Below are 23,010 nucleotides of genomic sequence, written 5' to 3'. Positions count from 1 at the left end.
AAGAGTTTTTTTTTTTTAAGTTAATTTTGTGAGTGTGAGTCAGTTTGTGTTTTATTTATTTATTTATTTTTAATTATGGCTGTGTTGGGTCCTCGTTTCTGCGCGAGGATTTTTCTCTAGTTGCGTCAAGTGGGGTCCACTCTTCATCGCGGTGCGCGGGCCTCTCACTATCGTGGCCTCCCCTGCCGCGGAGCACAGGCTCCAGATGCGCAGGCTCAGTAACTGTGGCTCACAGGCCCAGTTGCTTCGCAGCAAGTGGAATCCTCCCAGACCAGGGCTCAAACCCGTGTCCCCTGCACCGGCAGACAGACGCTCAACCACTGCGCCACCAGGGAAGCCCTCAACAAGAGTTTTAAGTATTCTACTGTAATATGTGAACAAATATGAATTAGACAGTTAACTGTCTTTATTTTTAATAAATATTTTTAATGCATTACCTTTATCTGACAGAAGAATTCTAAATAATTGGACTGAAAGATATATGGAAAAAGACTACAATCTTTAATTGTAATCTTAGATGTGCTGTACTTTAGATAAGTCAAATACAAGAGCAAAAGTATAAAGGTATGAAAATTTTAAGAAATAAAAGACAGTTTACGTGTAATATTGTGCTTGCCCATGCTGCATTCACTCATATCCTTCTCACTGACTTAAACAGTATTGGTGTATGGCTAGTATTAGCCTAATAATATAACCATCTCAAAAAGAAAAATGGAGTCTACATGTAATCATTGCACCAGGCACTATGTTCTAATTATTGTTTCATTTCTTCCATATGATAAGGGTTAAATATATTGACATGTAATCTGAAGTGAAAATTCCAAGGCTAGGAAAAGGCAATCTGCTTTTATAACTCAGCTGACAGAACTACATTTCAGAGCGGACCGACTCCAAAATATCTCCTAAACCAGTCTTTTTCAAGCTATCTATGATGAAAGGCCATATATTTGTTATTGCAAAAGTTCACAAACCAAAGCTTTTATAAAATACAACAAAATAAATAATTCAAAAGAAATTTAAAGATAAAATAACAAGCCCAAATTTTATCATTAGATTCAACAGACATAAAATTACTCTATAAAACTGCCATAAATTTTTCAAAGCACTTACTCTCAATTTCTGTGCTTACTGCTGACCAATAACAAATAATTCATGGATCAGCCTTAGTCCACAGACCACAATCTCAGTAGTCAACATACTCCCTAATCTAAGAGTCTGTCAGTATTAGGTGTTTCCTGAAGAAATTTGTATAGCACTAACAAGAATCGTGACCAAATGGAAAATGGGCATAAACCTAATGAAATGTTTCAACAATTACAAACAAACATGTCTACTTCCTAATCCTTAGAACTTGTGAATGTATTACCTTAAATGACAAAAGGGACTCTGCAGACGTGATAAAGGTTAAAGATCTCAAGATGGAAAGATGATTTTAGAATATCTGGGTGGCCCCAATATAACCACAGGGGTTCTTATAAAAGAGAGGCAGGAGGAGATGTGATGGTAGAAGCTGAAGTCAGAGGGAGGGGTTCGAAGGTGCTATTCTGCTGGCTATAATGATGGATGAAAATACCATAACCAAGGATACAGGTGTACTCTGGACACTAAAAGAGGGAAGGAACTTCCTACTTAAGGAGAACGGCCCTACCAACACCTTGATTTTAGGACCTCTGACCCCTAGAATTGTATGATAATAAATGGGCATTGTTTTAAGCTACTAAGATTGTGGTAATTTGTTATAGTAGGAATTGGAAACATACAGACATAAAGATTTTGGTTCTGGGAAGTAGGGTGCTGCTATAACAAATACCTGAAAATGTGGAAATGGTTTTGGAATTGACAGTGGGCAGAGGCTGGAAAAATTTTGAGGAGCATGATAGAAAAAGCCTAGATTACCTTGAATGGACCGTAAAAATATGGATGTTAAAAGCCCTGCTGGTGAGGGCTCAGAAGGAAATGAGGAACTTGTTATTGGAAGTTGGAGGAAAAAGAATATTTGTTATAGAGTGTCAGAAAGCTTAGCTGAATTACCCCCTATAATTACGTAGAAATCAGAATTATAAGTGATGAACTTGGATATTTAGCTGAGGAGATTTCCAAGCAAAGTCCTGAAGGAGTGGCCTGGTTTCCTCTTCTTGCTTATAGCAAAGTGTCAGAGGAAAGAAACAAATTGAGTTAAGAATTATTAAGCTAAAAGGAACCAGGACCCAATGATTTGGAAACTTCTTGGCCTATGCAGATTGCAAGGGGTGCTAAAATTAGAGGTCTCACTTTCAGGAAAGTGTGGCTCTGGAGAAAAAGTCAATCGTGTGCCTGGACAACCTTTGGCTAGTGCCTTGGAAGGATTAAAACCTCAGAATGTTCATTCATGCAGGGAGCTCTTGCAGAGATTAGGCATGGGATTCATGGACACCCTCAGTCATTTCCACAGAGGCCAAAAATGGAGATGAGATTATCCAGGAAAGATCTGTGAAGCAGCCTGTTTTCTAATAGAGAAAACCCCAGAGATTTACAAAAGAGAACCACAAGTTTCTCAAGAATGTTACATCAGTAGAAACACTGCCAATCTGGACTTAAAAAAAAACCCAGAGAAGATGAAATTCAGAAACGCTGTGTACTCTCAAAATTATACAGGCAAGAAATATCCAGGTGAAAATGTGTGATATCTTTCATGAAAAAAGAATAATGACTCTTAGGGTAAAGAACCAGGCCCAGAGGGCAGAGCCTTGAGCCACAGAGGATTATTCCCAGGCTGTGAAATATAACTGAGTTTGCCTAGTTGGATTTCTAAATTGCTTGAGACTGGTAACCCATTTTTTTCTTCCACATTCTCCCTTTTTAAATGAAAATATCTGTAACTGTTAACTTAACGCCTGTCCCACCAATGCATTTTGAGAGCATATAATTTGTCCTCTAATTTCACTGGTACACAGATGGAGAGAAATTTTGCTTGAGGATGAATTATAACTATAACCTTACTCATACCTAATTGAGATGATTTAGATGATGAGATTTGGAATTTTTAAGCTGATCAGTTTTAGATGAGATTTTGGTCTTGAGATGATACTATAACGAGTTGAGACTTTTGAGGATCTGGGATGTGGTGAATGTGTTTTGTGTGGGAAGGATGTGAATTTGGGGCGGTGGCCAGAGGGCAGACTATGGTAAACTGAACAATGACCCCCCAAAGAAGACGTCCGTGTTTTAATCCCTGGAAACTGAACATGCTACCTAAAATGGCAAGAGAGACTTTTCACATGTGATTTGGTCATGGATCTTGAGATGAGAAGATTATTCTAGAGAATCTGAGTGGGCCCAATGTAATCATAAGGGTCCTTATAAGAGGGAGACAGGATAAGATATGATAAGAGCAGGGGTCAGAGTCAGAGAGAGATTCGAAGATGCCACATTGCTGGCTTTTGATATGGAAGAAGGGGCCAAAGAGGAGAGCGGCCTTTAGAACATGGAAAAGGCAAAGAAATAGATTTTCTGCTAGAGCCTCCAGAAGGAATGCAGCTCTGCCAATACCCTGACGTTAGGATCTCTGACCTCTAGAACCATAAGATAATAAATTTGTGATGCTGTAAGCCACTAAGATTACAGTAATTTGCTATAGCAGCTAGAGGAAACCAGTATGTGGCCTCTACTTAACTTGACATAGTATCTCTCTACAAATATACCATTAAAATCTTGAATTTTCACATTCCATGAAATTTAGTTAATATAGCAAAGAATATGCTTCACAAGACACAAAAATTAATTTTTAAAATTTAAAAATCCTAAGGATATTTTTTCTGTTAACAGTCCTCTTGTGGAAATGTGACAACATAAAAATGGAACATTTCATCATTTTGACATGACGAATTTTCCCTTGTAAACTAAAGAAAACGTAATTCAATAAATATACTTTGCTCTTAAATAGCCAATATCATTCTTCCTAACTGCACTAGCATCTAAAAGTAAGCTAGGAATGATTTATTTAGACTTTGAATCCATTACTGCAAATGAGAGTCCCCTTCACCAAAGCCACCTCTTTAATTACCTCATCTACTTAATTTCAAAAATCATATGAAGAGTTTTTTAAAAAGCACTCCAAATCTTATAGGGCAAAAAAAAAAAAAAAAAAAAACTGTCCACAGTTCAAGCAGGAATATTCAGTAACTAGCCTTATGGCATGATTTATTCACATTTAAGGATTTCTAAATTCTTTGGAAAGTCATGATACAATTCCAACAGAAATATACACATGTAACAAAGTATTTCAAAGCATCTCTTACCTGTGTAACAAGTGGCTCCAAAAGTCTCTCCACTGTTAGAGTCCGGATTTCCAAACTTTTGGGGTCCCATTTTAATATGATAGGTGAAGTTGCCGAAGTCATGCTCCCTACAGAAACACACATTATCCATTAGAAATAATGATCACAGAAATAATCTGTTACCTTGTGGGTTCAAAATGAATAAGTCACCAAAACGTAGAGCATACTTGAAAATTATCTGTCTGGTCCAACCTTATAAAGTTAGAGATGGGGAAATCAGAAGCAGAACTATGTGAGGTAGTGATGTTGGGTTCAGACTGAAAATGGATATTTCCTGAGGGCACCTGTATACATTAGACAAACTCTTGGTACCCAATTGACACTGAAATATTTCACTCACTCAGTGTTTAGTACACATATCCACCTGCTATATGCTGGGAAAGACTTGGACTTTTTGCCCTCGAGTAGCTGATAGTTTCAATGAAGAGGTCGGCCACAATTATGCCTCAATGTGACCTGTTCTGTGACCAAGGAATACAGAGAGGGCCACAGGAGAACTGAGGAAAGGACACCAAAGTCAGTCTGGGGAGATCAACAAAGACTTTCAGGAAGCACAGTAAACCCATCACGACCACTGGATGAGGGACCCTAGGTCCCAAGGAAAGGCTTGTTTCTTTGTTTTTTTTTCACATCATAATTGACCACTGAGGAGACTATGCTCCCTGGGAGAGCTGAGTTTCATTCTCTTAATCAGGAAAGTTATCTTGCAAAATGAGTGGCAGTGATTCTGAAAATTAGCTTGCTGCTATTTACACGCTGATTACTCTCAGCATTTACACTCGTGTCCCATAAAGTGAGTGTCTGACAAGGTTATTTCTTGCATTCTAGCACAATCCTCTCCTACCTAAGAACCACGGGTGTGCAGGTAGCAACCTCACACATATCAGGCACACAATATGGTCCTGGACTCAATAGAGTACATTAGACATTCTGCCAGGGGTGTGTTTCTCACTGAGAAACTGACTGCTCTTTACTGAATATACTTTGACAACTACCCACCGGACAAGCAACCTTAGATGGTACAAACTGAATCTGAATCACTTGCTTTAACACCATCATAAATCAAACTGTTCATAGCTGTCCTCTTCTTTTGAATCAATGTCCCCACTCAATTCCACTCTTATAAATCAATACAGATGACTATTTCTATTAGAATTAATACTAAAAATAAGGTCTATCACAATAGACACATGTCTCTTTACTGACCTGCTAAAGCTAGTCCTTTTGCAAACATTCCCAACAAATTTGCTTCAGGAAAAAAAAAAAAAAGGCGAAGACACAGTGTGCTGGTATTTTACCTCTCTCTAAATGCCATATTTTAAATAAACTAAGCATAGCGATCCAACCATATAGACCGATTTAGATTTGGGTTCCTTCACAACAACAATAGTTGGCACGGATATGCTGCCTGTACTCCAAAAACCTAAAAGCACTTTACACATTTTCCATTCACACTACCAACTGCCACATAGCAGCTCTGACATGCCGAGAATTCTGCTGCTGCAGCACACCTTCCTGTGCTGTAGAAGGATGAAAACACCAGATGCTTTCTATCCACACAGGAAACCTTCATCCCTGCCGAAGCCAGCCCTACCTAAGTAACCCAGTACTTAGGACACATGATTGCAAGTCTCTGAGAAGTTCCCTGAAAACCTCTTTCCAGCTCTGATGGAATAATGAATGGCATAATAACGATGATGCACACGGAGGTCCTGTAGGAAAAGATAACTAGTAGTGGAGTAGCAAAGTCATTTTAAGACCATAGTGAAAGGCACTGAGTGGGACTGTGCAGGGAATCACCACTATTACACGGGCACACTTGTGCATCTAAGCTGGTGGACCAAGGAAGGCACACAACATCTTTAGGCGTGTTCCAATATATTACTGTAAAGAAATGGCACTCAAAAAATGCTGAAGTGAGAAACAAAAATGCTGGGGCACTCACATTAGAGACACTAACCTAGCATGCATGAAGCAAAAACGGGAGATATTGAACAAAGACCTCAAGCCAACTGTGAGCCAAGAAGCAGAGTTAGATGGAGTGGAGCCTTGGATCCTGAAGGTCAGAGGCCTTATGAATCTAAAACTGAAAGGACAAGAGTGACTGAGCAAATCACTGGACTTAAATTTATTACTTTGGGGAGCAATCTTTCAGCCACTTCTTTTGACACAGGTAAAATTCAAGTGCAAAAGGCAAGGAAAGGCTATATGGTATTAATCTGTTGAAGGGGAAAACCTAGTCATAGAAACCACACATTCCTCTGTGTGAAACAAGCAAATCAACTCAAATAAGAAGGCAAGAGGACAAATGAAGTGTGTAGTCACACACACCAGCCTCTCATGTTCCAAAGGAACATGTCTCAAATCCATACTATGCATCCGTACAATTCGTGCAGACTGTTTTACCCACAAAAGAGATTCTGTGTAAAGAAAATGTATCTTTTTATTCAATGATTAAAATTCAAAGAAAAAAATTACATATTCTACTTGCTTTGGTTAGGGAAACTTAGACTATTGACTAGACACAAAGAGTGAAAAACAGGGGTTGTAAAAAACAAAAGACAACAGGGCTGTCCTCATCCATATATCGCAATTTTACAAGCCCAAGAACAAGCTCTTAGCAATTTACTTAATCTCTGAGAAGATATTCTCCTTGAAAAGTATCAAATTGCATACACATGAAAGGTGATAAAACAACCTATATGGTAATAACTTAGATAATTTCAGACTCTCTCCATGGGGGTAAGGAAGAGGCATGGGTCAAGGTGCTAGCAGCCACTCATCACTCACAACAAAAAAAGCAAAACCTGACAAAAAAGACTAACAGTGTAAAACAAGCTCCCTTATGAGCAGCCAAAGGTCATGTGCTTTCCTAATTTAGACAGTGTCCTGATAAACAGAATATCTCTCAAGGTACCTATCCCAAGGAGTGCCTTCAAATGACAAATATGTTAATGCAATGCATAATTCACTGCAGAAATTCCCCATTGCCAGATGTTCCTGCAAAAAAATGTCTTTGAACCCTCTGCCTCCACCTTCTGAGCTCTCACCATTCCTTCTACTGTTCTTTTGCAAAACAATGGTGGTCCAGGATGCTTTTTAGTTGCCCAGGAGGCCACCCAAACTTGCCTTCCCTCCAAAGGACTCCAGCTTCAGGTCCCCTTCATGAATTTCTCTTTTTACCAATCCTGAGCACTACTGCCAACAAACTCTGTGAGGCTTTCTTGGAAGACAAGCTAGCTTTGGCTGATAGGCAAATTCATGAGAAGTTAATGACTAATAGTGGGTTTATTCACCTATCTCCATATGTATGATACTGAGTCAGCTACTTAACCTAAGCTTCAGTTTCATCACTTGTAAAACAAAAATGGTAATAACCTTATATAATTTATGAATTTGTCCTTATAATTAATGAAATAATTGCATATGCAAAAAGTGATAGTTTTACTTCTTTGCCATGTTGTCTGTATGATTATCACCCTAGCCAGTTCAACACATCGATCAGGGTGGGACCCATGGAGACCCTGCAAGGCAAGATGTTTTAAAACAAAGCTTTGTTGAAAAAGTGAGATATGAAAAAGAGAGAGAATTTTCTAAGTTTCTTCAGCATTTCAAGAATCAAGCCTGGAAACACTGAATCATACTGTTTCTTCCATAAGTAATAATAACACTGGCTAATGATCTGACATTATTATTATCTCCCATTTACAGACAGGGAAATTGAGGCATAAAACAGTTAAGAGAGTTACCCAAGGTCACAAAATTCGAACCTAAACTGCCTGGCTTTAGGGTCTGTGCTCATAAGCACTATGCTTACTGCTTCTAAAGAAGAATCCCTAGGCTTAGGTCTATGCCAGCATCACCATGGTACTTCTGAACCATGGGAAAAAGCAGAGATATGGACAGGAATGGAAAAACCAGGAGCCAGCCCCTTCTGGAGAATGAGGGAGGGAGGGGCTGAGGAGGGACACAAAGGGCAGGTGCCCTGCTGCACAGGTGGAACCCATGGGAAATGCAGCTTCACTTCCTGGTGAGGAAGGGCAGGTCCTCAGTTCAGTTTCCCCTAGCCACCTTTGGTCCCTGGGCAAGAATGGGATGCTGGTGGTGAGGCTGGGCCACCTGGTGAGCAACAGAGCACCCTGGCAAAGCCGAAAGAAAGACCCTGTGATGAGTTTCGCCAAGTAAACAGAATTTTCATCCCCATGACCTTGGACCCCTTGTGAATATGTTACATTTCATCATAAAGGAGATTTTGCAGATATAATTAAGGTTACTAATCACTGGACCTGAAAATAGGTAGATGACCCTGGATTACCTATGTGGGCCCAATGTAAAGCTGAGCCCTTAAAAACAGCTTTCTCCTGGCTGTTGGTAGAAGAGGCAGTCATACAGATGCAGCAGACAAGGACGTCAGGCAGGGCAGAAGAGGAAGGCAGAGGGATTCAAAGCGTGAAAAGGACTCAACCCACCACTGCTAGATGGGGCTATATGGAAAGCATGAAAACAAATGTGGGTAGATTCTGCAAGCTAAGAGAGGGCCCTGGCTGACCGCCAACAAGGAAACAAGGACCTCCGTTCTACCATCACTGGGTACTGAATTCAGCCAAAACCCTGCATGAGCTTGGAAGTGGATTCGTCTCTGGTGCCTTCAGTAAGGAACTCGGCCCTATCAACACCTTGGTTTCAGTCTTGTAAGATGCTAAGCAGAGGACTCAGACAAGTCCACCTGGGCTTCTGACCTGCAGAGAGTACAAGATAAGAAATCTGTGCTGTTTTCTGCTGCTAAGTTTGTGGTCAATTTTTACAGCAGCAATAGGAAACTACAACAGGTGGCTCTAGAATCTGTGTGTGTATCACAATCACCTGGAGGGCATCTTTGTACACAAACCCATCCAGAGAGTTTCTGATTCATTAGGTCTGGGATGGGTCTGAGAAACTGCTTTATTTTTATTTTCTATTTTTTTTTTTTTTGCACTTGTAATAAGTACCCAGATGATACTACTGGTCCAGGAATCACACTTTGAGAACCACTGTTGTAATCACAGCCCACGGCCACACACGCCAGCAGGGAAGCAGTGATGAGGAAGATATGGGATACCTCTGTGGAGATCCTGGGACCAGAAGCAGTAACACTGCTGTTATTACAATGATCACTGGAATCATTATCATATTTTCTGAAAGGTACTTATGCTTTTTAGGGGATCCAATGCCTTGAAGCGATTCTTAACAGGGAAATGAAATGGCATACCAAAATCATTTGGGTTTGTTTTAAACCACATGTGCGCCAACCCCCGATATCCCCAAAAGTTCTGACAGTTTCCCCAGAAGATGCCTTTTCTCCTGAGAATCACTGCCATAGTAGTGATCCCTGTGAAGAATGTAAAGTAACAGGGGGAGAGAGTCACACCCCTCAGTTCACCGAAAGCAGAAATGAAGGTCAAGGTATAATCGCTTAAGGGAGAATAAATGTTTCCAAAGAAACTGTATTCCTAAGTAATTTGAAGTTATTTGAGGGCTACAAAAATAAGTCTTCCAAAAATGTTATCTAAAATACAATAGCAGTTCTCATTTTCTGTTGTTAATAAAGGAAGGTACCTCTAATATTCAGGCCCCCTATTGTAAGAGGGGCTTTTTTCTATAGTTGAGAAGAGTATGTGTGTACATGCATCACAGGCAGGAGTAGAAGTTGAGAAACAAAAACAGAGAAGGAGGCATCTGATTATACTTCAAACACCCCTAGAGAGTAAATCTAAACAGACGGTGAGGGGTATACAGCACTCTTCCTGGTAGTACCCTGGGTATGGAAATGGCCTGATCAAGTAGCTTAACTATGGGAAAGTCCTGCTTCTTATTTTCCACCATTAACTTTGCTCAATTTCAGCTCATTTTCTCTTCCTCTGACTCTACGGAGGCAGCATGTCGCCCAACACTGTCCTCTACGTGATAACCATTCAAAGCCCTTGCTCAGTGAACTGACAGGTGACCCAAGATGCAAGTTGCTGCTGCAATTAGAAGATCCATCACCATTTTTAACCAAAATTGAAGTGATGTGTAATTTCCAACTGTTCTTTGCTATTTGCAGTGGAAGGGGGTGGGGCAGTTAACTCTAACACTACCCTCAAGTACTGCAATATCTTCAAGACTTCTATGTATGGTAAACCCGTACCTTTTAACAAAACACAGAAAGAAACACTGCTGAGCAAAAACATCATTCTAATAATTTTAAAAGGTTGTAGGGGCTTCCCTGGTGGCGCAGTGGTTGAGAATCTGCCTGCTAATGCAGGGGACACGGGTTCAAGCCCTGGTCTGGGAAGATCCCACATGCCGCGGAGCAGCTGGGCCCGTGAGCCACAACTACTGAGCCTGCGTGTCTGGAGCCTGTGCTCTGCAACAAGAGAAGCCGCGATAGTGAGAGGCCCGCGCACCGCGATGAAGAGTGGCCCCCACTTGCCGCAATTAGAGAAAGCCCTCGCACAGAAACGAAGACCCAACACAGCCAAAAATAAATAAATTAATTTTTAAAAAAAAGGTTGTAATAACACTTCATGTCTAAGCATAAATGCCTACTAAAGAATACCTTAATATTTTTAAACACATATTAAATAAGTATTAAACTATTAAATCCTCTTCAGAGCCTCTTTTTGCTTCTACCCAGATAAACAAAACGTCACCAGAAAGGACTACATGAAGAAAGCTCCACAGCCTGAAGGCCGTCAGGATGACAAGTTTAGACTAATAGTATATAGCCTAGAGCTTGCTGATTAAAAAAGAAATAACCATGTCCATATCTCACTGAAATGAGTTTTTATACTTATAATAGCATACACATAAAATTTAAAACTATGTGCCAACTTAATAGAAATTTACTACTCTTGGTGTATACTAATAGAAAGCCAGTAATTTGAAATTCAAAATGAAAACTAGTATCTGTCATATTCATTTCCTTGTTTTTCACTACATTCATAGTCTCATCATTTAAATTCATTTTGGAGCATAAACAGACTCAGTCTACTCCTAAATTATGGCTCGTTTTCCATTCAGATGTAAACATATGTGTTATCCAGATAAGCAGTGCTGAATCTATATGCAGTTAGGTTTCCAAAGTCCCAACAAGCACTCCGTTTTTCTAAACAAAATATATCTGACCAAAGGTTAACACTGTTCTACCTATTATCCTTCAGCAGCATTGCAATTCTGATTTAGGCAGTAGATTCCAAAAACTGAAAATAAGAACCGTTAATATTTCAGACAACCTATTTTGAGAAATTATCTTTATAATCCAAAAGTAACTTCAAATTATTTAATAGGAACATATTATTTAATTGGCAATTAACTTATTCTATGTCCTTCTAACCTCTTGTAAATTAGAATTCCATATGCAATGATTATATAACTTTAATCTTCATAAAAATCTCAACATTTCATGTTCAGATTACAGCAAAATAACCATAAACTGCTCTCCTTATCTTTCATCTTGCTGTATAATTCCACCCAAACTAATTTTCAGAAACATTCCTTTTCTAGCCCAAAGTAACTGCTTGACTCTCTTCTCCAAAAAGTCCCAAGTCTTTGTAACAAGGCTGTCATTCCACTTTCTGACCATGGTCTACTGGATCTTATTTCTTTAAGTCTTCTGCTCTAATCAGGTTTGGACTACATTATAATGTAGGGTTCATGCCACTTCCCAAAATCCCCACCTGGAACACATTCCTTGTCATCCTCCAAAATCCAGACACTGATTTCACATTGTGTCTTCTCCATAAACCCTAAATTGCTACAGGATTTACAGTCAGTAACAGAAGACCTTACTTTTTTCGTAACTGGCTCATTGTTAAGAAATTGATATTAATTTTACATAACCCACTAGATTTTAAACTCATTAGGGCACAAATCAAGTTTTTGACCTCTTGTCTATCATCTGTACAATAGGGAATTACATCCTTCATAAATGTTTGCTTAAGTATACATATATAAAATGTCCCAAATACTTACCTAATTTTTTTCAAATATCAATTTTTTATCTTTTCAATAGTAGAGTCTATTTCCTACGGAGTAATAATTTTTTAAATATCTTTTGGACATATTTTTGGATATAGGTCAGTACTTCTTAGAGACCTAAAACAAGTGATATCTTGGTATGGTTTAGAGAATATAAATTTATACAGTTTATTTATAAACTATTTATGTTATATTTATGTTTAAATTTATATTTGGGTTTCTTTTTATTTACATATTTTAAAAAAAATACACAGTTTCACTATTTATTTTAACTGGATCACTAGTTTTTATTTATTAAGCTCTAAACCTGGGTGTCATTTTGTTCAGGAAAAAGTAGCCTGAGGGCTTCCTTCAGCAAAGTAGTGAGGTCTGCCTTGGTATTTGATTCTCTGCTGAGATCCACGAGGTGAACTCTTTGTGAAGGATTGTACAAGCTCTCCAATTTGGCCCACAATAGCCCTTAGGAAATCTTTCTTCTCCTCATTGACCCAAATTGCCTTTTGTCCCCAAGGCCCAATGACTGTTCCTTTCTCTGAATGCCATCAGTATTCCATCTAATCAGAATAGCTACCACATATTTAATTTGAATACAGATTGCCTTGTGCTGCTCTCTATATGCTTTATATAAATTTTTTCCTCTCAAATACACTCAGGGACAGGGACTCTGCCCCCTTTACAATGATTAGGACAGTACTGAACATTTAGTAAAAACGTTATGAGTACTCGTGAACTTGATTCTTTGCCAAGTTCAAGTCTCACAATCAGACACACACACAAGCACACACAAAATGACTCTAGTTAAAATACAATACCAGTGCTCTTATGCAAAAAGGAGATTTTCAACTCAGAATGCACCACTTTAGATACCACTTACCTGAAAAACGAAAGTGGTTTTCCTCCCTCAGAGTGCCTTCCATATTCTAGCAGAAAAGTCAAATCCCATATGCTCCAATTCTCCCTTCCTTCATCCATTTATCCATCCATTCACTCATTCACGGCAAATGTACTAACCAGCCAATGTGAGCAAGGCCCAGGCAAATGCTGTGGGAAACATCAAGGTGTATCAGACTTGTTAATGCTGATTGGTGAGATGAGACTGGCTCTGACTCATCAGATGTAAAAGCAAGAACCATTCACCGAGCAAGCAGTGTTCAGAGCGTGAGCTTGGCTGAGGATGGACACCTCTAGGGCCAGTATCCTTCCATTTCACCAGGGCACTTAAATCAGGTGGTAGGTAACCAGCATCTCCGAACTTTGCATGCACTGGTGGAGCGATGTTGAGTAGTTTGTGCAACAAAATAACGGGGAAATACTGAACGCCCTTTTGAACTGCTGCCAGAAAAATGCCAAAAACAAAAGTGAGCAAGAGTATGAAAAAGCATTCAAGTAACCCCAGGATGGAGATTCAAGAAGACAAAGTAATCAGAATATTAAGACATGATATAAAGAAATAAATACAGATATTTAAAATTGTTCAGCTATTTAAAATTGTTCAGTGATTATAATACTTAATTAGTACTTAAGGATTTGTATTTTTAAAGCAAGCTCTAGTGTGTTATTATATTTTATTTTAAAAGTCAAAGTTAAATCCATTGATGTGCTGGTGAGTTAACAAGGAATTAAGTTGCAGAAACTCAAATGATTTAAGCCTAATACCGCTGCCTCTTTCAGTTTCCCATTTTTTTTTTTACATTCTTTTTTTTTTTTAATTTATTTATTTATTTATTTATTTATTTTTGGCTGTGTTGGGTCTTCGTTTCTGTGCGAGGGCTTTCTCCAGCTGTGGCGAGCGGGGGCCACTCTTCATCGCGGTGCGCGGGCCTCTCACTGTCGCGGCCTCTTCCGTTGCGGAGCACAGGCTCCAGACGCGCAGGCTCAGTAGTTGTGGCTCATGGGCTTAGTTGCTCCGCGGCATGTGGGATCTTCCCAGACCAGGGCTCGAACCCGTGTCCCCTGCATTGGCAGGCAGATTCTTAACCACTGCACCACAAGGGAAGCCCCAGTTTCCCATTTTAAAGTGGCTTATTCACCTGGTGTAACCATCAGGTACTGCTGTGCATCTGTGGCAGCTTAGTAAAATGGGAGATAATTTACCTGCATTGTGTTATCCTTGCCCCATTCAATTGAATTACTAGACTTCAGAGGTCATAACACAATATAGCAATTATATTTGCTTAGAAGTCTTTTGTAGTGAAGATTGATATTTCAGTACCAGTGGGACTCAGCATATATGCCTGCTGGTAAATCACTTTATTAAGCTTGTTGTTATAGAAAATCATATGTGAAAAGAGAAACAATAACCCAGGTTTCCTTCTGGTCATCTGTGGCATTAAATTTTGTGCTTATGAGACAAAAAGCACCTCATGTGATATGCTTTTGTAAATACAAAAATAAAATGTACCATGGCATTTAGGAAATGAAAATGGGCTGTTGAGTCTGTACACTTCAAAGTAGTAGTCCTTTCCATTTAGTTCATGATATTTACATTTCACAGCAACAAAGATTTCTCTGAACCTGGCCCAAGATTTCTCCTGGTCATGGGCCAAAGTTTATAATCATTAAGAGTTTCATGTTTCTATCAGCAAATCCTGGTGTACAGGAGTGAAAGGGAGCCCTGGATCACTGAGAGTGACAAGATGTGTACAACAAAGTAATGTATGAAGACACTAGTATGTGGTGAACACTCACATATATTATTACCTTACGATATCTTCTATTTGCCCTGAGGTCAATACGATAGTATCCCAGTTTTATAAGATAAGAGAACTAAAGCACAAGAATGTTATTTTCCCAAAGTTGATGGAATTCAACCAAGATTTGTTTCAAATCTGTTTTCCCCACCATACAATGCAAACTTCCCTAGGTTAAATACTTTACTTCACAGGGGGCAGACAAGCTAACAAAGTACACAGCTTCAAGTAGTTTCACAGAAATATGTAGATAATAAATAAATCTTAATAGGTTATTTAAGGTAACTAAAGCATTTGGGGACCATTTCTGACCTTACATTTTGTCAGAGAAGACTAGACCTTTCTAACATACATCTCTTGGCATCGTTCTCAGGATACAAGTGAATAGATAATGCATCTTATCCAATATGGCAGTTTTTTATTTCATGCAAGTTCAAAAAGACTTCTTCAAATAACTGACTACTTATGGGTACCAGCCATCTTCATTCTGAGGTGACCAGAATCACCTCAGGTGAGTCATCCATAAACTTATCAGCATATTTGCCCGCTCTCATCTCCTTCCCTGTTGCCTTCTTGGAAGATAGGTTTGGTCCCTCTTTTCTACACCCCTTCCCTTCCTGCCTCCTAAGGCCTCAGTTCCATCAATCACAACCTCTACTTTGTATCTTCAATTCATCCCTGATGGCTGGCTCCTTCTAGTCAGTGGGAAGTCCTTGTCCAAGTAAAAACTGAAAATACAAAAGAAAAAAAAACTCTCCATCCTACTCCTTTCTTGACATCTTCTACTTCCCTTTCCCTTTGCTGCCTGGTTTCTTGAGAGGGCGGTCTACAATGTTTGTTCCATTTCCTCACTGCCTACCCATTCCCCATCCCACACAATCTGGCTCCTACCCTCACCATTCCACTGAAATTAGCCTTGCAAAGTTACAAATGATCTCCTAGTTGCTTAATTCAATGGACGCTGTGTGCTTCTCCAGCTTATATACTAAAATTGGAAAGATGTGGAGAAGATTATCATGGTGTTTGGACAAGGATGACAAGCAAATTCATGCAGTGTCTCATATTTTTAGAGTAGGAACTCATTTTGTTATATATAGACATATATCTAGATAGAGAATATATTTACATACAGGAAAAAATCTAGAAAGACATACATCACAATTTTAGCAATAGTTCTGCTGGGTGATGGGATTTATGGCAGTTCCTAAATTATACATAATTATGTATATTTCCACTAAATATATATATTTTCACTATATGTATATCTATCCATATATATTCAACTTACATAGTGGTCACATATACCTTATCTAAATAAAGATAAATCTATCACCTCAAAATATCCAGTGGCCCCTTTTCAGTTCTTATCTTACTTGACCTCTGAGCAGTATTTGACAATATTAATATTGTACTCTTTCCTTGGCTTCAAGGACACCACTCTCTCCTGGTCACCACTCTCTCCTGGTCTTCCTCTACCCTCTTGGCAACCTGTTCTTAGTCTTTCCATGCTCTACACACAGTCTCTGGGTGGTCTCATTCATGTCAGTAGTTCACATTATGTTGAAAGCTCCCAAATCTATTTCTCTGCTCAGGGCTCCTGTTCGGGTTTCAGCCTCTTATAAGCAATTATTTATTAATACTAGTTTTCCAAACACTTCAAAGTCAACATGCTTAAAAGTGAACTCATCAGTTTCCCCCCAAACTGGTCCAACTCCTATGTCATATGTCAATGAGTAGAACCACTCACTATCCATCAAGCCCTGTCAGAAATCTAGGAGTCATTTTTAATTCCTTTCCTTTCCCTTACCTCCTACATCAAAACACTCATCAGGTCAAATAAATTCTACCTCTAATATTTCATAAATATCACTTTTTTTTTCTCCATCACTACTGCCTTGATCAAGGCTCTCATTATTTCTTCCGTAGATTATTGAAAAGCCTCTTGACTGGTCATGTTGCCTTCAGTCTTAGCCCCTCTGATTCCTCCCCTATTCTGCAGCGATTTTTTTTCCAAAATATAAATTACATCAGGCCACTGTCTATAGAAAAGCCTCTGATGACTTCCACTGCAAAAGGATAAAGTTCCAATTATATTTACTGTTCTTCAGTATTGACTCATTACTCAGCATTCATCCACCTTGCATCTTAAGTTTTTATGAACTCTAGATTTAGTGAACTGCTAGTTGTTCTCCAAATATATTCTCTGATACCTCTAAACTTTTGCCATGTCATTCCTTCCACAGGGAAGCTCCTTGCCTGTTTTCTTCCCTTGATTTACTCTCAGTTATCCTTTGAAACTCAACTCAGGCATCATTCCTTGACCTGCTCAGACCCACTCTTGTTCTCAGAGCACATTATGCTTCCCTCTAGTGTGCCCTAAATCACACTCTATTTTAATTGTTCATTCATTTGTCTTTATCACATTAGAATGTTGGAATCCTTGAGGACAGTACTGAGAATTTAATTTTTTTAATAAACACATAAGTAATGATTGGCATAAAAGAGGCTGATGTGATGTGAGGGAGAAGCAAAACAAGGCCTCTTGAACAAATTTACCCGCAAAACATTACTGTGTCACTCTTCAAAATCACTAAAGTAAACATAGGTGCATCTAAGGGTATTTGTTCAACCCCAATACTGACAGCTTAAAGAGCTCAAAATTCAGGAAAACTCCAGGAAAAAAGTTATTACTTGAATTAGAGCCATCCCTACTGACAAGCATAAGGTCTTTCAAGAAGGCACTTTGCTGCAGGAATGTCATGATGTAATGCAGGGAACATAGCACAGGAAGTGGGAAACCCAGTTTTTACTTATATCTTTACTTTCCAGCCACCCAAATGATTCTCTTGGCAAATCACCTGCTTTACCTGAAATTCTAGGGCAGCACGTTTGTGAGCCAGAAAGAACTAGATAGTCTTCTATATTCCCTTTAACACTAAAATTACAACATTTCAGTGAGAATGCTTTTCAACCACTTATTTTCACTTTTTATAATAAAAACCATATGACACACTAACTAGGTACGATTATCTGGGGGCTTATTGAAGATGTTCCTTAAGAACTACCAAGTAATCTTCGTTAACCAAATTTAAATACTGTCTTTCACACACTGGTATTACGGACCTCACAACAGGAAGTATGACTCTACATTGGCTCTTCAATACTAGAGAGAGATTACCTGTAATCAATGGGTAGAACCTTGATTCAGGCTCCTCTCTCTCCTCTGACCAAAGACAGGCATGCATGAATACTCCCTCTGACTATAATATAACTGATATGGAAAATACTGCATCTCACAGACATTTTCCTCCACTAATCCCTCAAAGCTTGCTGCTCTTTCTTTCAAACACAATCTCAGTTCATTCAAATATTGTATATCCACAGCTTTGATTTAGGGCTTGATCCTTCTCCAGCCCGAGAAAGAATGATAGTCTTTTTCCATGGCAATTACGCGGAATTCCACATGATTGGAATTTCCACTTTGCCATTTCTTAGTTTAAGTTTGGGTTTGTCACCAAATGAGATCTGACAGCAAGTCAGCTAAGGACTTCTGGGAAAGGTTTTCTTAAGGAACAGACAGACATGTTATCCCTCCCTGTGCACTACTATAACTACATGTGACTGCCGCATCCATTTGTGACAATGAGAAGAAATAATGACCACAGCTAAGGATAACAGAGTAGAAAGAAGGAAGCCACTTGGGTCTTTTATGACAATAATACATTCAATTAGCCAAGACTGAAACTATCCTGTCTTTAGAAATAGTAGATATGTTTTCATATTATTTGCAGCCCAAAACCCTCCTAATTGACATACTACTGATTGTTTTCAAGCATTCTTTATGTTGAAATTGGCAGACTTGCAGTACATACAAAGGGGCTGGCAAACATAACCCAAAGGCAAACTCTGTCCACCACCTGCTTTTGCAAATAAAGTTTTACTAGAACACAGTCACCCCTTTTCATATTGCCTACAGTTGCTTTCCTGACAACAGAAGTGTTGAGTAGTTGTAACAGAGACTGTGTGACCCACAAACCTGAAAATATTTAGTATCTGGCTCTTTACAGAAAAAAGTTTGCCAGCCCCTGTTCCATATCAGCAGATCTCAGCTCGGGGCTGTATCACCAGATAACATTTTCCAAAGGCCATTGTGGATGTTCCAATCATCATGAAGTTCTACAGGGTCAGGGTTGATTAATGTCATGCAAAGTTGAAGTCCCACGCTAAAAAGGATACCCTCACCCAAAATATCAATAGTGACCTTGTTGAGAAATACTACTCATACCTAAAATAGCCCTTAATTCTATGCCATGTCTTGGGCCACATGAATATTTTTTTCACATTACACCTACCACCACAAGTGTGGTAAGTTTACCAGCTCAGGTAAATAACAAATTAGAAGTGCATTGCAGAACACATTATTGATCCTCATTAGATATTTGTTGATTAATTAGAGGAAATATATGTATGGTTACTTTAGGAGATACTTTTAAAATTAAAATTTTCTGTTTTAGGGGCTCATTTAGATGCAAACAGAACACTCCAAGTTCTGTTCTAAAATACAAGTTGGCTCAGCACACAATTTTTATTGAAGCATACTTTATTTTACATTCATGAATTTTTAAGTGCTTTCTACTTTCTATTTTATGGAGTGATTGTAATTTCTTTGGAGTTCCTTTTATATTAAGCAGTATTTTATAAATAATGATAATTATTCTAATTCCTGCTTTAATAAAAAGACCTTAAAATATTGCATTGGAAGGAATTAAATTAGCCTCAGTATAGAGACCTGAGATCTGAAAGAAAAGCACATGCACCTGAAACCACTGGAACTGTTTCACATTCAAGAAATATATACCCTTAACTACATAGTCAGCTGAACGTGAAAATTATAGGGGTATAAAAATATGTGAATTGCATTCATAAAAACAGTTCAAGGGATATAAAACAAATCTATCTTCAGTGGAATATACCACAGGTCCTAGAAATCTTAACTCACCTAAAATTGTTATTTCAATCAAGACACTGCAAAACTAACGACTAGGAAAATCAGGCTGAGGCACTGCTTCAGTGAGACCAGAAGGATGATAGAGTTAGTGGTTTAGGCATTCAGAAAATAAAAAGATAGCACTTCACCTTTTCAGATTTGAGCCAACTGTATTTTTTCTGCTTTGCAGAATATGGAAGACAATAAGAGGAAAGCATTAATGTGCTCTGAACTTCATGTGTCACAAATATTATCCCAGTTTACTAATTCCTTTCATGTTCTTTGAGAGTTAGGGTTTCTTGTATATTTATAGGCCAAAACCACCTAAAGATTCCCTCAGTATTCATGAAAGAAGTGCCACCAACTCCTCTCCTATCTAAAAGGGCTGTGCTGTATATATGAAAATGATTCGCTATGAAACAACCCCCTGGTTAGACAGCAAACACTGTTAAGGTACTTCTGCCTGGGAGACATGCAGCGGTTCTGTGACTCTGGGCAGTGGAAAAGTCATTTCAGCTTGGACCCCAAATATGAATAACCCTGCCCACACAAAACACACAAAAGAAGTATAAAAAAAAAGTGTAAGAGTATACACCTCTCGTGGGCATACAGGACATTGATCCTAACAAGCATGTAGCTGGTGGAGATAATACATGCAGGACGATACACCCACATTGACAGAACTGGTTGAACAGACAGATAAAAGCAAAATTAGGACTTAGCATATCAGGCGTGTAGCATTATGAGTACAGCATAGGAGAGAAAAGGGAAACCTCCGAAACGACTGTGCTTGGAGAGAATGCTGAGAAATACACCAGAGAAACTCAGAGCCTCAGTAAAATGCAGCAGCAAAAAAAAAAACCTGCCATGGAACACACAAAACAGGATCCCACAACATAGAAGAAAAGAACACAGCCAGGAACAGAGCCTGCACAATGAAGCGTTTTAACCAGTTTTCAGTGACCAAGAAGTGGAAATTGTTATCCCAATATACTACCGATTATTTGTACTTTGTTACATTTATGTGTATAATAAAACGTACATAATTCTCAGTTTAGAGACAAACTCAACCATTTGCAAAGGGAACAAAAATTCATTTGTAGAAAGAAGTTGAAGGCTCACCCACATAGTGTTGTTTGGTATATGTACCTGGATCCGTGGCTCCTCCATCACAGTCACAATCAAGGTTTTAATGCCCCAAAGGGGCAAAAGTTAGGTTAAGTGACACCACCTTTAAACTTTGAATCATACAAAATGATTCATAATAATTGGAAAAGAATTAGGAAATATATAGAAACAAAAAGAAAGGTTTCCCCAAATTCCACTCAACATTTTGATGTATTTCACGCCAGACTGTTTGTTTGTGTCTCACACTGTGTATGTTGAAAGTTTTTCTTTAAAATTGGAAACAGCATGTACACTGTTTTAAACAACCTGCCTTGTTTGTTGTTTCTTTTACATGGTAGATTGGTTTTCAATGTTACTGTGTTTCTGTGTATAAATGCTACATAGTAGGCTATTTTATTTAATATTACGGCCCAATTCTTTGTGGTTAGACACACACAGCGTCTCCCCATTGTTGTAAATGTGTCTGGGATTTAATTCACAGAGGTGACTGAGTTATGGAGAAGTCACTGCCATTGAAAGAAGCTTTATTACAGTTACCAAGAAAAGGAGGCATGCTATATACCACAGGGCCACATGGGGAAGCACTGGGGTTAGTCAGGAGGCAGAAAGGGATGAGGGGAGAGCAGGGTCCAGAGACTTTATCATGGTTTCCAAGGGAAGAAATGGGTGACTCAGGATAGGTAAGTCTAAGTAAGTGTAGAATTGGACAGTTTGAATAATTTCAGCAGGCTCTGAACTATAGGGGTGGTCCACAGTTGTCTGACACCTAGCCCTGGAGTGAGTTAGGACAGGAGAAATATTGGCTTGGTGTGTGAGAGTTAGATAAATGAGGTGGTTGCATCTATGGGCTTTGGATTGGTTGGTTTACACATGAAAGGCATGCTCCCAGGCAAGTTATTTACTGTCTTTATGAATCAGCCAGCCCTGGGAGGGAGGCTCTCCAGGACTAGTAAGGCACCAAGATGTTAAAACATCATAAAATACAAAAAAATATAAAACATGATTAATACACCCATACAAACAGATACTTAGCGAGCTTCCCTTCAGCAGTCTCTCCTCCCTCTATCATCTGTCAAGACACTAGGATTCAATCCACCTATATCACTGATGCCTTCATCACCTGGCACCATTCTTCCTTAACCTTTGGTATTATTCTTGATGACCTCAAAGTCCTGTGTCTAAATCATCTAACACTCCAAATTGTCCAGTCTCTGACTTTTCCTTCTCTCCATCTCAGCCACTCATTCCACACAACTACTTCCTTGGCCTATCAATCATCAGAACCAGCACCACCCCAAAAGGCAGTGCTGGAAGCTATAATGCCAAAGGATTAAAGGTTCAGGAATTTTAAAAAATAATCAACTCAAAGCTACGTTCTTCTCATGTTAAAAAGATTACCAAAATATGCCCAAGATTAAAATACCTGAAAGGGCATCAATGCAAGTTTGGGAAACAAGTACTCTTCACTCTTCTGCATAGACAGTTGTTTTGAGGGCAAATTGGTACTCTACTTTTTCAATTGAAATTTTTAATTTTCATATATTTTACCTCTGAAATTCAAATTCCAGTCATTTATTTCACTGATAAAATTTATAAAACATGATTCTCATTATGTTTAGGTTCCCATAATGTTTGGGCAACTGCACAAAGGCCAATGTGGCTAGAGCACAGAGGAAGAGGGAAAGGGAAGAGATGGGACAATTTGGAGTGTTAGATGATTTAGACACAGGACTTTGAGGGAATTTGAGAACTGGGAAGAGGACAGGTCACAGGAAGGCTCACAGGACAAGGGCAAAAATCTGGACTTTATTCTCAGTGCAAAGGGAAACAAACGTGGGGTTTTTAGCAGTAGAGTGAACCCCAAAGGCAGAGTTGTTAGGTTTCTGAAAAA

General features: G+C 38.8%; 1 protein-coding gene and 1 non-coding gene across 2 annotated transcripts in view; one reads left to right on the top strand and one right to left on the bottom strand.

The window, feature by feature from the left end:
• Positions 1 to 23,010, bottom strand: part of LOC133074642 (catenin alpha-2-like) — a 783,943-nt gene that overhangs the window by 633,977 nt on the left and 126,956 nt on the right. Inside the window, exon 2 of the mRNA XM_061168567.1 lies at positions 4,278 to 4,384. Within this exon, the coding sequence (XP_061024550.1) occupies positions 4,278 to 4,379 (102 nt within the window). The 5' untranslated portion in view covers positions 4,380 to 4,384. The remainder of the gene's footprint in view (positions 1 to 4,277; positions 4,385 to 23,010) is intronic.
• LOC133074869 (U6 spliceosomal RNA) lies at positions 15,970 to 16,072 on the top strand. Its single transcript, XR_009697272.1, has one exon. It is a non-coding gene; the product is annotated as a U6 spliceosomal RNA (small nuclear RNA).

This window comes from Eubalaena glacialis, chromosome 14, assembly GCF_028564815.1.
Source record: "Eubalaena glacialis isolate mEubGla1 chromosome 14, mEubGla1.1.hap2.+ XY, whole genome shotgun sequence".
Taxonomy (NCBI): Eukaryota; Metazoa; Chordata; class Mammalia; order Artiodactyla; family Balaenidae; genus Eubalaena; species Eubalaena glacialis.
The sequence above is the reverse complement of the archived record's forward strand: the minus strand, read 5'-3'. Positions and strand labels throughout refer to the sequence as shown.